Below are 14,741 nucleotides of genomic sequence, written 5' to 3' on the forward strand. Positions count from 1 at the left end.
TGAACAAACCTGTTCCATTTTCATTTTGCTTAAGACATCTCTTAATCTTTTCTCGAGGGATATTTTTCTTCTTTGCATTAAAGGAATAGCCTACAATTCACTCCTGTTTCACATAAAGATTTAACCTGAATAAAAAAAGTGCGGCTATATTTTGCAAGGAATAAACACACCCCGATATACAGAGATTAAATTGGAAAAATATGGCAACATGAATCCGGTTATCTTTATTTTAATTTATTTTATTTTATATAGGACAGTCAGGTTTCACTTTTCACAAATAATATATAATATATGTATAGCATTCTTATATATCATGAAGTCTCACTCTGAAGTGTCATTTGTGTAGATGGCATGCCCAGAACGCAGTCAAAGTGTATGTGTGAATTGCAAGATGGAACAACTGCTCTTACAATCAGGAATAGCAGTACAAAATGGACACTAGCAGAAGATGACAGATTTATTTTAGGTAATTTATTTATTTCTACAAGGAAAGGGGATTTGATCCCAGCAGAGGAAGGGGACATAGGATAGGATGTCTCAAGTCCAATAGTAACTAATTAAGAGGCAACCAAGATACATTCATATTAATAATTTAAATCAACAATTTTGTCTCATTGCCACAATTATCTATTTTTTTCACTTCTGCATGCTATATTATGAAAATAAAAAAACACAAAAACAAACGTGTAAAGTACATACCATCAGATAGTATTCAAACAATAAAGCTGCACTTGCCATTCATTTTTTCAATGTTGCATAGCTGTGATCAGAAGGGATACACTCAGGCTAGCCTGTATAGTCTGGGGGTGTATGCACAAATCTTTAGATAGGAATATTCAAGCTCCTGTATTATTAGGTAGACTTAATAACCATATATCTACAAGAAACAAGCTGGTCTCAGATTAGTATTCATACATCTCCTGGATTGATACGATTGGAGTTATTGCTGTTTAATAAGCAACTAACTGGGTGTTGGGTCTAGCTAATGTGGTTAATGTGGGTCTACTCAGTGAGAAGAAAATGCAACCTGCAGGTTTACAGGTAGCAAATTGAATGGATTTGATTCCAAATACAATTTGTATCTCATAACTACATTGGATATTGTGTACAGACATTCTGCATGTGGAACAAAGTGTGTTGATGACAAGGGAAATGATTTGTTTTTGGAATTTCTTTTGTAACACAAATGCTCAAACCTTTGGTAACCTTCAGTGCCCACTGTTTTTTCAACACTCAGTCCATGTGTGGTGATGATTGTGCTAAATTCTTGTTGCGATGTCATTACCCAGCAGTGTAAACTCACATAAAAGTATAACGGAATAATGCAAAACAAAAATGGACAAAATAGTATGGGAATGCAAACCTCAGTAACTTCAGAGGGGATAAAATCTTGACACAAGGGACGATGCTATGGACATTTTAATCCATTACTGTGAGACACTGGCTCCCTTTGCAGCCTGTGTCCAGGGCCTTAATCCTTCAGCTTGCCTTCAATGAAATCCTGGATCTTGTTCATTCTCTCCTCCTGCTGGTCCAGGAGGTCCATGATGACGCCCATGGGGGTCGTCTTCAGCCCCACACTCTCAATCTTGTTCTCAAGTCGGTTCTTCATGTTGCGCAGTCTCAGAGAGGCATGGATCAGAATTACTACATGGGAAATAAACAACAAACAAGTTATATAAAAACAAACATATAATTTAGTGTCCCGAACTTACTGCATAAATGAATCTCGGGAATACGTCTTTGGAAAAATAAGACAGAAAAATGTGATACCGTTGCAACTCAAGACTTCAAAGCGGGTGTCATGATCGGCATATCTTTTTTATTCCCATGTCAGGCAGATACTGAACTCATGACATCAGCCAGTAAATCTGGTTCTCTTCGAATCAACAACCCATAGCAACCCGTCAACACACAGGCGGCCATGGGCTGGCCTCCTGGGAAGCGATCAAACCGTCTCATCTGTCTGCCACAATGTAAGGGCTGCTACATTTACTGTTAGGATCCAACCCATCAATTATCTAAACCACTCTGCTCACGGTCTGACTCGGAATGTATTTAGGGAGCTGTAGCAAAACCCAAAACTATACCTCTAAACTACAGAATGGCCCGCCCTGCTTTATGGTACAATCATGAGTGAATGCATGTCAGTATTACTGTACACACACAGTCCAATCCATCCCTACGGTGAGTCAGAGGGAGAGTGTTTGGAAAAAACTGTTCACTCACGGAAAAAGCATCAGTAATGCATCCCTGTATGACTCACCATCTCCCTTAACAGTTTTCATCCTGTAACATTAGTTAACAAGTGTTTGTACATTATACTCGAGGGAACACAAATTCAATTCAAAATTAGAGTAGACAAGGGACTCGATCTATAAAGATACATACAGTTTAAGTAGTCCTTAGAGAGAATAAATATATGTCCCTTCTGTTAAATCTAAATGTTATAGAGCTAAGTGAAAATCAATGTTGCAGAGGATATACAAAGATAGACATTTGTTTGTGTGTGTGTGTGTGTGTGTGTGTGTGTGTGTGTGTGTGTTTGTGTGTGTTACACATGACTAAATCTAATGTATGAGGGGCCACGCCTTTGAATGACAAGTGAGAACGTGACTTGCTGAAACAAAAAGGAAACTGTCAAAAATGACAGACAGCTACATATTTCTATGTTCTATTATGCAATGTATTTGTCAGCGCCTACAGGAGAGGTCAGGGCAACATTGGCAAAACAAACATTTTTAAAATGGAACACATTTAATAACTAAATCATCTCCATGACAACTGAGTAAACTCCACACATTATGCAGAAAAAAGTACTAATGTATCCCTCAAATGAAAAAATTGTCCCTCCCTATTCATAATCCTCTTCAAAAATTGGACCTGATCATACCTTGCCTAAACCCAAGGCTGTGTACAAAGAGACAACCTCATACATCACTCATTCACTACTTTTTGTACAATAGGACGATGCGTCAGCACTGACAGCTGTGGAGTTATGCAACTGTTAATTATCGCCACCATGAAACATGAACCGCTGCATTGTGGAATTGTTAGCAGAAAAATGCAACGTGCACATGCCGTCTTCTTTTTTTCCACTTCATGGTGGGAACTTTTTTGGGGTGCTGCAAAGTGCAAAAACTATAGGGGAGCATAAATGTAATGCATTAGAATGTTTATAGAGAGTGATTCTTTGACACCCTTTTTTGAAAGTAAACAGAAAACCCCTAGACTTACACAGCAAAGGGAGGGTGATACCAAAGAGGAAGACCAGGACGCCTCCACACAACGACAGCACAAAGTAACTGGTGGCCATGACCGCGATGACAAACAGACTGGGGTTTTTCTTCTTGAAGTTCTTGACTACGGCCTGGTTCTCTCCTGCCCACCATGAGCCCATGAAGACCAGAATTACCACAGTTCCTCCCAGGAACATGGCAAACGGATTCATGAACCTGAATATTGAAGCATGGAAATGACACATTGTAAATTACATTACTTTTTAGATTTTTTTTTTAACAACTGGCTTGTGGAAACAACAATAGCTAACATCCTGGCCAGTTAGTGGAAAGCATAGAGGGCAGGGAAGCCTGCAGTAAGGCCTTTACTCATGATTTCCATTACATCATTATCTATCTAAAGAAATCTACTGAACCAGCTTGATATAGGCTAGTAAATATAACGACTAGCTAGAATCAATCATGTGCGACTGTAGATTAAATGTAGCATTTTAAGATTCTGATATACATTTTTTAAGCTAGCGAAGCTACAGTTATACTTTTTAACAGCTTCAAGGCAAGCAGGGTAAACGTATAAAGAGTAGCAGCTAGCCTACAGATGAGATACAGTGCTAAAGGCCTATGCTATGTTACAGGAATAGCCTGTGGCCATGATGGGTGTGGGTGGAAAGTATGCAGGCTAATTAAACACAAAGCCAGAGATACTAGCCTGCCTGTGTTAGCATGCTACCAGGACTTACCCTACAATGAGGAATACCGCCACAGCCAAGGCGAAATAATTCGTCTGGTAGTACATTAAATTACTGATCACTCTGTTGTTCCATCTCGCCAAATCCCCGAACTCGGGTTTGGAAAACCGGTCCGCTCCGGGGTAGAAATCGTCCCACTGTCTGATGGGTGCTAGCTCCATATTTCCTGCCATGTCGTCAACGTGCTGTGAAGCCACACACAAACACAAACATACCCGCACGCGCTGCGAAATATTTTGACAGGTCAGCTGATCCTCGTCAGAGCGTTGAAGGAGGGGAGTCGAACGAGAAGCCAAGCTCTCGCTCAAGATCTCACGAGAGCCACATTATCCAAAGGCTGTTTGGAGAGTTTTGGATTTGCGTTATAGAATGCGCAGCATCAACGCTTGAAGATTTGAATGAATATAATAATAAACAAACAGAAAAGCTTGACAAAATATAAAAATAAACAACACAACTCACAATTATTCTGACAACAACAGAAATTACTACCTGGGTTGTTTGTATAGGCACATACAAATACGTAGGCTATAATCTAAATGTGATATTTTTCATCATAATAACACACTACTTTTATCTGCATTATAATGGGGGAAACATATTCTTCCAAAGCTAACAAGTCCCCCTGCGTTTGGTGTGGGATCCAACACCTTGTTGTTGTAGGTTACTACAGTTATTATTAAAGCATTCCTTTTACCTCTGTGGGTGTCTGTTCGCCACTGTCCGCTGTGTGCAGCATTGACACCCGGAAACACAACAGTCACAAGCGAGGACATGGGACCGTGAAAGTATGGCGGATGCCGAGCAGCCGTAAGTCTCAACGGACTGTAAAATAGATTTTTATCTCAGTTACACGATCGCCTTATATGCTTGAACTCCCTGTTTTACTTTGTTCTTCCAGGGAGAAGAAAAGAAGGCGAATAGAAGACCTGACTGAGAAGTTAGTGACGAATGCTAAATAAAGGTCCCTGACTGGCAGCAGGTTTGCGTTGCACTGTGAGCAGCGACTGCTGTGCCAGCAGACACGAAAATAACAACAATAATAGAACATTTGCATGGGACAACTTTTATTGCCCAGTTAGATGGCTGTACAATCATCCATTTACACAATGTATCAATTCACATTTGTCAGACAAAATGCCGAGATCCTTCTCTGCACCAATCCTGTATCATCCTAAAAGGAGTCGGACCCATCCAAATGATAGGCCAAAATATAGCTGTGTAGGATTAATAACTTTTTTATTATTTTGTATTTAACCAGAAGAAGTCTCATTGAGACTAAAAATATATTTTATGAGAGAGTCCTGGCCAAGACAGGCACTTGAGTTATGGCTATCATGTAGGCTACATTGTAATGTGGGCTATAACATGACACCCGATGCAATGCAATATACTAAGTATCAATGGAAAACCCTTGTTTTAAGAATAATAGCTCCAAAAGGAAATTTCAATTGACTGGCTTTCCAAATGTGAAGTTTGATATCTGATCAGATATGAATTTGACATTTTCTGTTAGTATAACGGTTAATTCTATTGATTGTAATCCTGACTCCCAGTTTGGAACCACCATCCTATTCAGACTGACTAAGACAACTAGGTTGGGAAATCTTGAAAGAGTTTTATGACATAAACAGCTTTCTTTCACTTCAGACAACTTTTAGAGACGATCTCTCTTGGGAAATTATTAATGCTAAGTGATAAATTGGACAATGACATTTCCTTTTTCATGCTATAATACAAGTTCAGTGTATCTTGGTTTGCTCTGTGTCCAGAATGGCTGTAGATGGTGGACACAGGGACGGCAGTTGCGACTGGGACGGCCGCTGGAATCATGTGACAAAGTTTTTGGAGAGACCTGGACCGTTCACCCATCCCGACTTTGAGCCAAGCACTGAGGTGAGATAGAAGAGAGCAATCTGTTCTTATGAATTGGTCTACTGTGATGACGGCGTAGCTTCACACTTTTCAATATCTTCAATAAATATTTAAATAATTCAAATATCTGTGTATTTCTTATTCTTTAAAATATTGTGGTATTTATTTCATCTCAGTCTCTACAGTTCCTGTTGGAGACATGCAAGATTCTGGTGATTGGTGCAGGAGGACTTGGATGTGAACTCCTCAAAGATCTGGTAGGAAACAGCTTTATTCTATGTTGAAGTAATGTATTTACGTAGTGTTATCTGAATGAACACAAACTGTCTTTGTAGTTGCTACTTGATAGATCCTTACAGTCTTTGTCTTGCCACAGGCTCTCTCTGGGTTTCGCCTTATTCATGTGGTTGACATGGACACAATTGATTTGTCCAACCTCAACAGGCAGTTTCTTTTCAGGTAGGTTTCACCTTTAATTTTTTATCTTATATTTTTAACAGAAGTAAAACAGTAAGTGAAATAATATTTATTTTCGTTATTTACATAATGCTTATCAAATAACATAGTATGGTGTGATATTCTTGTAGCCCGCAGTTAAACAAGATGAATTAATCTTCTCATGTGTCATATAATTAACTTTAATCTATCTGCATGCATTTAGACCCAAAGATGTTGGACGACCAAAGGCGGATGTGGCTGCCGACTTTATCAACAGCCGCATCCCTGGATGTAAAGTTGTCCCGTATCCTTTGCAGCAACTGTTTTTTCAGTTGAAAAACTGCTCAAGTTTAGTTTACATTATGTGAAATATCTCAACCATGATTTGAATTCCTTATTAATAAAATGCAGTCACTTCAAAAAGATCCAAGACTTTGATGAGTCTTTCTACAGGCGTAAGTGTTTTTTTTTCCATGTTAGATTTAATATGTTAGCAGAGCTTACCACGTCAGCACCTCAGAGGTTTAATACACTCGTCTCTTTTCAGAGTTCCACATCATTGTCTGTGGACTGGACTCCATCATCGCCAGACGCTGGATGAACGGGATGCTGGTAGGAAAGAGAAATCTGATTTGGTTCAATGTATTTCAGTGATGTCTTTACCTGATAATACTTTTTGCATATCAGAAGTGTGTAAGAGTGTAACCTGTGTGGAGTTATAATTGACTCCTGCCTTCTCTAGATATCTCTCCTGAGCTATGAAGATGGGGTCCTGGATCCCAGCTCCATCATCCCCCTCATCGATGGAGGGACGGAGGGCTTCAAAGGAAACGCTCGGGTCATTTTCCCCGGCATGACCGCATGCATCGACTGCACACTGGAGCTCTACCCACCACAGGTCACTTTTTACAACAGCAATTAAAGGTGGATTCAGCGTTTCTGGAGAACACTTGTGGTCAAACTCACTTTTAGTCAACATTTGTAAATATCTCGTCACGATACAATACCTGTCCGTATTGTGTGTGTCCGCTAAAAAAATATCTGGTGGTAATACACAGCGCAGGCTTGGTAAATGGTTATCTAAACAAAGGGGGCCCACAGTTGCTAGCAACATGCCTATTTACAGATCCTAGGCTGTTAAATTATACTGAATTTTTCAGCACACAGACATTAGGTAGTGGATTGTAAAGACATATTCTATGATTTTGACAACAAGCATTCTCAAGAATAGCTGACTCCACCTTTAATCTTTAGTTTCATGTTAAAGCTTCATATAAATACAGTATATGCCATTATTTATGATTGATATGACAGTAGTTAATCAACCTCCTTACGTGTTGTAAGGTTTAGCTTTACCCTTGGGTGGCAGCTACATCTGTGCTGCACAGGAGGTGTCTGCAGCAACAGCTGTTTGTTTGGGTCATACACATAAGCAGTGATAACTGCCAGACTGAGTGAACACATAAAGATTGGCAGAACATTTGAGAAAGATGTGGCACAGCTGTGAATATTTATATTTCTAAGATTTCATATTGTGGCAAAACACAAATAAATTATAGAATAAAAAAAGGTATGGTTATGATGTTTTCATGAACAGCATTATTTTTGTTTATATACATTTATATTTTTCACTATAGCCGATTTCAGTGTGCAGAACACAGAGAGAGAGCTTCTAGTGCTCCTTCAATTGCATTTATGCTTGACCTGAATTTTACCATCCACAGATTAATTTCCCCATGTGCACCATTGCGTCGATGCCAAGGCTGCCAGAACACTGCGTTGAATATGCCAGAATGTTACAATGGCCCAAAGACAAGCCATTTGGAGGTGAGCTTAAGTATAACCATACTTTTTTTTTAAACTTTAAAAACATGACATTATTACAATAAAGGCTATAAAACAACCATGGTCTTCTTCTAAACCAGAAAACAGGTTAGATGGAGACAATCCAGAGCATATCCAATGGGTCTTCGAGAGATCCCAAGAGAGAGCTGCAGAGTTTAACATAACAGGAGTGACATACAGACTAACTCAAGGTGAACCTAATAACTAAAATATTTTTAATCTAATCCACCACAGCGTTGACATTATTATTTTTGGTGTGTGGAATTGACAGATTTTTCACCACAATATCACAAGTATTTATAATAGTGTGATGGAATTACACTCAAGAATTTTTTTCGTGCCACAGGAGTCGTGAAGAGGATCATTCCTGCCGTGGCATCGACTAATGCTGTTATTGCTGGTATGAAACTGTTTGAGGCGGTAGCTGTTGCTATGCTGAGATTTTGATAGAAAAATGACATCTTTGAAAACAAAATGATGTATCCTCACCAGGTAATGATCCATGTTAAAGATATGGAAATGATAGAACTGCACTGTTGTGGTATTATTTGTTAAAATGAGTTAGCTATAGTATTAAAATACAATAATATAAAAAAGATTACATTTGTTTCTAACATAATCGTATTTGGATGGCCTAAACTTACTTCTATTTATACTTTTTTTCGTTTGTATTTTCAAACAAAAGGCAAAAAAGCGAAACAGTTAAACGATTGGACAGTTACTGTTTGTAGGAGGGGTTTAGCGAATAGTCAATTATGATTGAATGTACTTAAACAGTTGTAACAATCACTTTACAAGACTTCATTTTGTTCTCGTTCTCCATAGCTGCCTGTGCCACGGAGGTTTTTAAAATTGCTACAAGGTTAGAAGCACAACAAAACTTTATATCGTATGCCAATTATCTGCTGATTTGTCTAATGAACATTGAATTAATGTCAAATTTCATTTTACAGTGCATATATTCCTTTAAATAATTACCTGGTCTTTAACGACGTGGATGGACTGTACACGTACACTTTTGACGCTGAACGAAAGGTATGTTGTGCCCTTAATGTTAGAAACCGTAAATAACCTGTAACAACTTTGTCCTTAGTCTAATGTACATGATTATACACAGAATAACTGGTTTGCTCTGCATCTTCTTTGATCGGCAGGAAAATTGTTCAGCCTGCAGTCAGGTGCCTCAGGATCTGCAGTTTCCTCCCTCTGCCAAATTACAGGAGGTGTTAGAGTACCTAACGGAGAACTCCTCTCTGTGAGTGTTCAGAAACAAATACACATTTTGAGATGTTTCATTAGGAAAAATAACAATGATTACGTAAAACATGTCCATACATGTTTTCCAGACAAATGAAATCTCCAGCTATCACCACCACTCTGGAAGGGAAAAATAAGACGCTGTATTTGCAGGTAATATACACAATTAATCAATGTTTGAGAATGCTGCATGGTGTTTAAGTCAATTGCATTCCATTATAAACTACCATTAAACTATGGTGACATTTTTATCCCAGTCTGTTAAATCAATTGAGGAACGAACCAGGCCAAATCTCTGCAAGACTTTGAAAGGTAATAATCCAATCATCCCCACTGTGTGTGTGTGTTTGTGTGTGTGTGTGTGTGTTTGTGTGTCCTGTAGCAGTTGACGTTTATGATGACATGCGAGTAATCTGTTTTTCTCTCCTGTTGCAGAGCTGGGCCTTTCAGACGGACAGGAGCTAGCCGTGGCCGATGTCACCACGCCCCAGACGGTTCTCTTCAAGCTCAATTTCACCAACTGAACATTGATTGCAGCAGACAGCACTGATGTCAGATCGGCTGCATATGAATGCAAACCGGGTCCTTCATCACAAGGTTACTGTTATGTTGCAGTAGCACATATCATACGATAATGTAAATAGGATGAGTAAGGACTAGTGGGATAGGATCGGTTGTCATATGGAACATGGAAACATTTAACATAGTTTTTTTTTTCTATTAATATAACGATGTTTACTTCTTTGTGTATTTGTCCTGTGTTGACTTATATATTGTAGCTATTTCCCTGTCAATCAAATGAGAATAATGATATGCACTGTGCTCTAATAAAGTTTTATTATTATGGTTGTAAAGGAATCCTTTTTGTCTTCTTGCTTCAAAAGGGTATCTTTATTGTTTTTCTTTGATAATTTGAAGTGTATTAAAATAAACTGGATGACATCTGTCACTCAATAATTTTGTGAAAAATTGGAGACTAAGATATTTATAATGCTATGTTATAAAATAAACAGAAATACTTTTTTAATGTTTTTTATTTATATTATTTTGGTGTGTTATTATTGCACTTTTTTGACAAGGCCTCAGTGAGTATTTACAGTATATAGGCTATCAGTTTGACATGTTACTTTGAGTAGTGTGATAGGCTTTAATCCTTGTGGATTTCAAACCTCTTGGAAATTTATGAAGCAAACTACCATGGAATGAAATTTCTCCTTTGCTGCTTGGCAAAGTGACAGCATGAATAAAATGGCTTAAAGAAAGTGGGCTCAGAGAAATATACAGAACATAAAAGATCTCGTGGGAACAGAAGGAAGCACAAGACTTGACCCCTCAGAGGCAGTTTATATGCTCCGTTCAGTGTGTGACAGGATGTCAATACTCACTTTAAGCTTCTTATGGCTCTAATGAAAGTGACCGTGTATTGTCCGGGAGACAGATGGTTTCTGTCTTGATTAAGTTTTAATTTTCCGGACCGGGGGAAAGCTGCCAGGGCTTTGCTCGCCGGAGTGATCCCACTGTGTTTACAGACCAACACTGTGTCACACATCACATCCTGCCTGCAAGCTACAGTTACTCCAGGGAGAAAGAGAGAGAGAGAGAGCAGCTGAAGTGTGAAACCACAGGTTACTCTGAGACGAGGTCTTGACTCTCACCTCCATCAACTGGGGCGGATTTAAGTAACAGACAGAAAACTTGAGAAACTGGGAAATCTTATCTGCTGCAAACTTTAGCGTCCTTGCTGAGACGATCATTAAATGGTCTGCGCGATGTCAACCCAAACACTGACAAGGGCTTCAACCTCGACTTATCATGTCATGACCTGAGCAGAGGTAAGTGGTTGAATATGTTATTAGAATATTAATTCCAATCACTGATAAAGAAATCTGTTTTTAACACTAATTTAACTCTTTAGCAAACGTTTTTTTTTTTTACAGTAGGCCTAGACTATATTCAATGGTTTATTTTGTATTTAGATGTTCTACTTCGATTTCAAAACGTCTGATTGTGCATGAAGGTGTGCAAGTAATAGTAGGCTACTTCACTTGCATAGTGTTTTGGCATAATTATGACAAGAGCTATTGATTAATAAGGAATTATGCCATTCAATTACCACCATTGGTATATTTCAAGCAAAAATGCCAAACATTTGTTGTTGTTTTTCAACTCACTAAGTTCAGGTTTAGAAATGAATTGACAAGTGGTTAACAAGAACGCCTTATGCAAACAAGGGAATTAAGCAGTGATGTTTAACTCCATGTCCTCTTGGCATTAGTAATTGCTGTAGTTTGACATAGGAGTCCATGTCCCAGTTTAACTGTGACTCATGTCAAATAGCCTGCAACGTGTTTTGGGGGGAGGTTTTAGCTTTGAATGCGGTGATGTTAGGCTGAGGCAATAACATGAGTCAGAAGTGAGTGCAAGGACCCACTCTCATCTAATCATATAGCTGAGCAAAGAGATCCTCTTATGGACCACATATGAGGATTCATGAGACACCATAATCAATCAATAAGCCAGATTATTTGATTGTATGGTCAGAAGCTGTTGACCTAATTATGTTATAGACTGCATGATCCTCTTTGTATGTGTGTGTTCAGGCAAGATGATCCTGAACATATTGGCTGGTCCATTACACTGGGGCCTCCTGCTTCTTTGTATAGTTGGCTTCTGCAGCCAGCTAGTGTCAACTGGCAACCAAAGCTCCCGAGGACAGAGAGGTAGGTGACAGACCCAACCAGACCAGTCCTAATCCCAAGGGAACTCATTATGGCCCCTGGTCACCAGCCTGCCTGGTATAGAGAGTTACGTTAAAGCAACAACAAACTGAAACTAACTATTCCTCTCATTAAACAGGGATGCATATGGAGGATGTAGCTTTTAATGTATACTCAGAACCTGGTAGTATAAGACCAATAGTTTACAGACAGAAGTTTATTAATAAATTAAAGGTGGAGTCAGCAATTCTGGAGAATACTTGTTGTCAAACTCACTTATTTGTGATGGTCTGCTGTGTGTCCACTGTGTGTGTGTGTGTGTGTGTGTGTGTTTGTGCGCTGGATATTTTTTTTTAAATGTAAATACACAGCCTAGGCTCTGTAAAGGGTTTGCAAACAAAGGGGATCCACCATGCCCGTTCACAGAGTTTAGGCTATGTAATAACACAATTTTTTTCAGCGCACACATACTATGTACAGGAACGTGATTCGCTGATTTTGACAAAAAGTAATTGTGACAACAAACATTATCCAGACTGACTTACTCCACCTTTAAAATGCTGTTAAAGGGGTTTGTTCGGTCATGCACGTTGACTGTTGCCACTCTAATAGTCAAATCTAATTAAATCTAGCATGATGTTTTTTTGTGTAATGATTGGACATGCTGAACATTTAACCTTGTTATCACATGAGAGATGGAAAGAGATCTTTCTGTCATTAAGGCAGTGGTGGAAGAAGGCTATGTTCCTTTAGCCTACTATAAGCTATAGTGTGTAACTTCTGTTGCCCACATTAAGAATTCTGAGTAATTACAACAACACTGTTGGCGCATCTACATGAGTTAAGCCTTCGGCGAACACGCATGGATTGTATTCCTTCTGCTGTACGTCCGGGCTTCTTATTAGTAGAATCAACAACTGAAACATTTCATTGGCGCTTGTTGGTATTTCTCTGAGTTCCTGCGCCAGTGTCAGGGGGCGACACCAGTGTGTAAACGACAAATACTGAGAAAACTGAGTTTTGTGCAGCTGATAGGCTTAGTCAACTTGTTTTGCAATGGCTTGAATGTAGCCGACATTCATTATATGATAAAGTTACGCCCTTTAGCTTTAAATAAAATGGTACGAATACAACTAGTCATTGATTTCAAATGTTTTAAGTAAAAGCAAAATTGACTTGAAGCTAACAAAGTAAAAGTAATGGGTTCACATAAAAATGTCCTCTTTGATTAATATATTATTATGTGTTAGCTGAAAGTGGTAACTCTTGTTTGCAGCATTTAAAGTACATTAAATCCCTTTTGGATTGTTTAATCAAATCGCACCCACCAAGGAGTGATGGAGGAACGGCCCCCCTCTCCTATAACAAAGACCTGTAAGATTCTACACAAATGCATACTAAGCACTCGCACGGATAACCCCAAAATTAAATCCAGAGATTAGTCTTTGTTTTGATTAATTGCATGTTTTGAATTTTGAGCTCTGCTCTGATTGCAGTTGATGTTAAACCCCACTTTTAATTAGGCCTATGAGTTAACCTTTTAATTCGGCAGGTGTTTGTCGGCCATGCAGCGTCGTTTAGAATGATTAAATATGCATGCATGGGTTTTGCTCTTTATTTTTTTTTACTTCTGCTTTGTTGCACTTCTTCATACGGTAACTCAGTTTAAGCGTATTAACATGAATCATCAGATGTGTAATAATCACCAGAAGCAACATTCATTGCCTCTAATTGGATTTTCTGTGAAATGATGCAGATGTGAATAAGATACTGCGTTTCTGTTCATGCTGTTTATTGGGCTTGTGATACATTTCGTCCACTTGGTGGTGCTCTAGCTTTTGAAAAAAACATCACAATGAGGACTGAATCATTGCCCACTGGATTCTCTGAATGAGAGCAACAAAAAGACTATTGTACCTATTTATATTCATATCTAATAAAGCCAAAGAATATGTGCGCTTTGACCATAATACTTCCACATGTTAAAGACTGATGTCACTGAAACTGCCTCTACTTGCATGCAAAACAAAGTATATAAAATTGTCACATATTTTCTCTAAATTGTCCTCCTCAGGGTCATCGCAGGAGAGGACAGGGACTTGTGAAGTGGTCGCTGCTCATCGTTGCTGCAATAAGAACAAGATTGAAGAACGCTCTCAAACAGTCAAGTGCTCCTGCTTCCCAGGACAGGTGGCGGGGACAACAAGGGCTCTGCCCTCTTGTGTGGAGGGTAATATTACTAGAACCCTCTTCTATCTCTCTTCACTGGAAGTATTCTGACATGACATGAATATATTATTTGTCTAAGTGGAGTCAGGTTGGTAAGTTTGACCAGTGTCCGCTGATACTAGGGCTGTCAAGGACCAGAGACTTTGACATGGTGACTGATTGAGATGGGCTTTTTAAGTCCTTTTTTGAAGTCCTCTTTTTCTAAAAAGTGACCCTCTACTTTGGTGTGCATTTCTCCAGCATCCATTGTGCGTCAGAAGTGGTGGTGTAAAATGGAGCCTTGTCTTGATGGGGAGGAGTGCCGAGTTCTCCCTGACCTCACTGGCTGGTCATGCATCTTTGGGAACAAAGTGAAGACCACGAAGGTGAGGAGAGCGCCTGCATTAGTCTGA

The 14,741-nt window shown here is 39.0% G+C and overlaps 3 protein-coding genes across 3 annotated transcripts; 2 read left to right on the forward strand and 1 right to left on the reverse strand.

The window, feature by feature from the left end:
- Nucleotides 1–221: 221 nt before the first annotated feature.
- LOC307252594 (PRA1 family protein 3-like) lies at nt 222–4,220 on the reverse strand. The gene is made up of 3 exons (XM_080030304.1): nt 3,980–4,220; nt 3,238–3,455; nt 222–1,647 (listed from the first exon to the last, which is right to left on the reverse strand). Exons 1-3 carry the CDS (start codon nt 4,159–4,161, stop codon nt 1,472–1,474), a joined length of 576 nt encoding a protein of 191 aa, XP_079886430.1. The 5' UTR covers nt 4,162–4,220; the 3' UTR covers nt 222–1,471.
- Nucleotides 4,221–4,757: 537 nt separating this feature from the next.
- LOC307252731 (NEDD8-activating enzyme E1 catalytic subunit-like) lies at nt 4,758–10,261 on the forward strand. Its single transcript, XM_080030490.1, has 18 exons — nt 4,758–4,798; nt 4,890–4,928; nt 5,761–5,884; nt 6,040–6,120; nt 6,240–6,322; nt 6,525–6,605; nt 6,713–6,756; nt 6,849–6,913; nt 7,044–7,199; nt 8,026–8,128; nt 8,227–8,337; nt 8,493–8,546; nt 8,972–9,008; nt 9,100–9,181; nt 9,301–9,401; nt 9,493–9,556; nt 9,661–9,715; nt 9,839–10,261. The coding sequence occupies exons 1-18, from the start codon at nt 4,779–4,781 to the stop codon at nt 9,925–9,927; spliced, it is 1,389 nt and encodes a 462-aa protein (XP_079886616.1). The 5' UTR covers nt 4,758–4,778; the 3' UTR covers nt 9,928–10,261.
- A 1,747-nt stretch (nt 10,262–12,008) lies between these two features.
- LOC307252899 (chemokine-like protein TAFA-4) lies at nt 12,009–14,741 on the forward strand (the record flags this gene model as incomplete). The annotated part of the gene is made up of 3 exons (XM_080030723.1): nt 12,009–12,123; nt 14,195–14,350; nt 14,590–14,741. 3 exons carry the CDS (start codon nt 12,009–12,011, stop codon nt 14,739–14,741), a joined length of 423 nt encoding a protein of 140 aa, XP_079886849.1.

This window comes from Ammodytes marinus (genome assembly GCF_949987685.1).
Source record: "Ammodytes marinus genome assembly, chromosome: 7".
Classification (NCBI taxonomy): domain Eukaryota; kingdom Metazoa; phylum Chordata; class Actinopteri; order Uranoscopiformes; family Ammodytidae; genus Ammodytes; species Ammodytes marinus.

Excerpts from the sequence above, each read along its gene's own strand:
- LOC307252594 (XM_080030304.1), bottom strand. The coding sequence starts at position 4,161 with ATGGCAGGAAATATGGAGCTAGCACCCATCAGACAGTGGGACGATTTC. Across the intron at positions 3,456-3,979 it reads GCGGTATTCCTCATTGTAGG|GTTCATGAATCCGTTTGCCA; the intron begins GTAAGTCCTGGT and ends TTCAATATTCAG. Across the intron at positions 1,648-3,237 it reads TATCACCCTCCCTTTGCTGT|TAATTCTGATCCATGCCTCT; the intron begins GTAAGTCTAGGG and ends TTTCCCATGTAG.
- LOC307252731 (XM_080030490.1), top strand. The coding sequence starts at position 4,779 with ATGGCGGATGCCGAGCAGCC. Across the intron at positions 6,121-6,239 it reads GTGAACTCCTCAAAGATCTG|GCTCTCTCTGGGTTTCGCCT; the intron begins GTAGGAAACAGC and ends GTCTTGCCACAG. Across the intron at positions 8,338-8,492 it reads GACATACAGACTAACTCAAG|GAGTCGTGAAGAGGATCATT; the intron begins GTGAACCTAATA and ends TTCGTGCCACAG.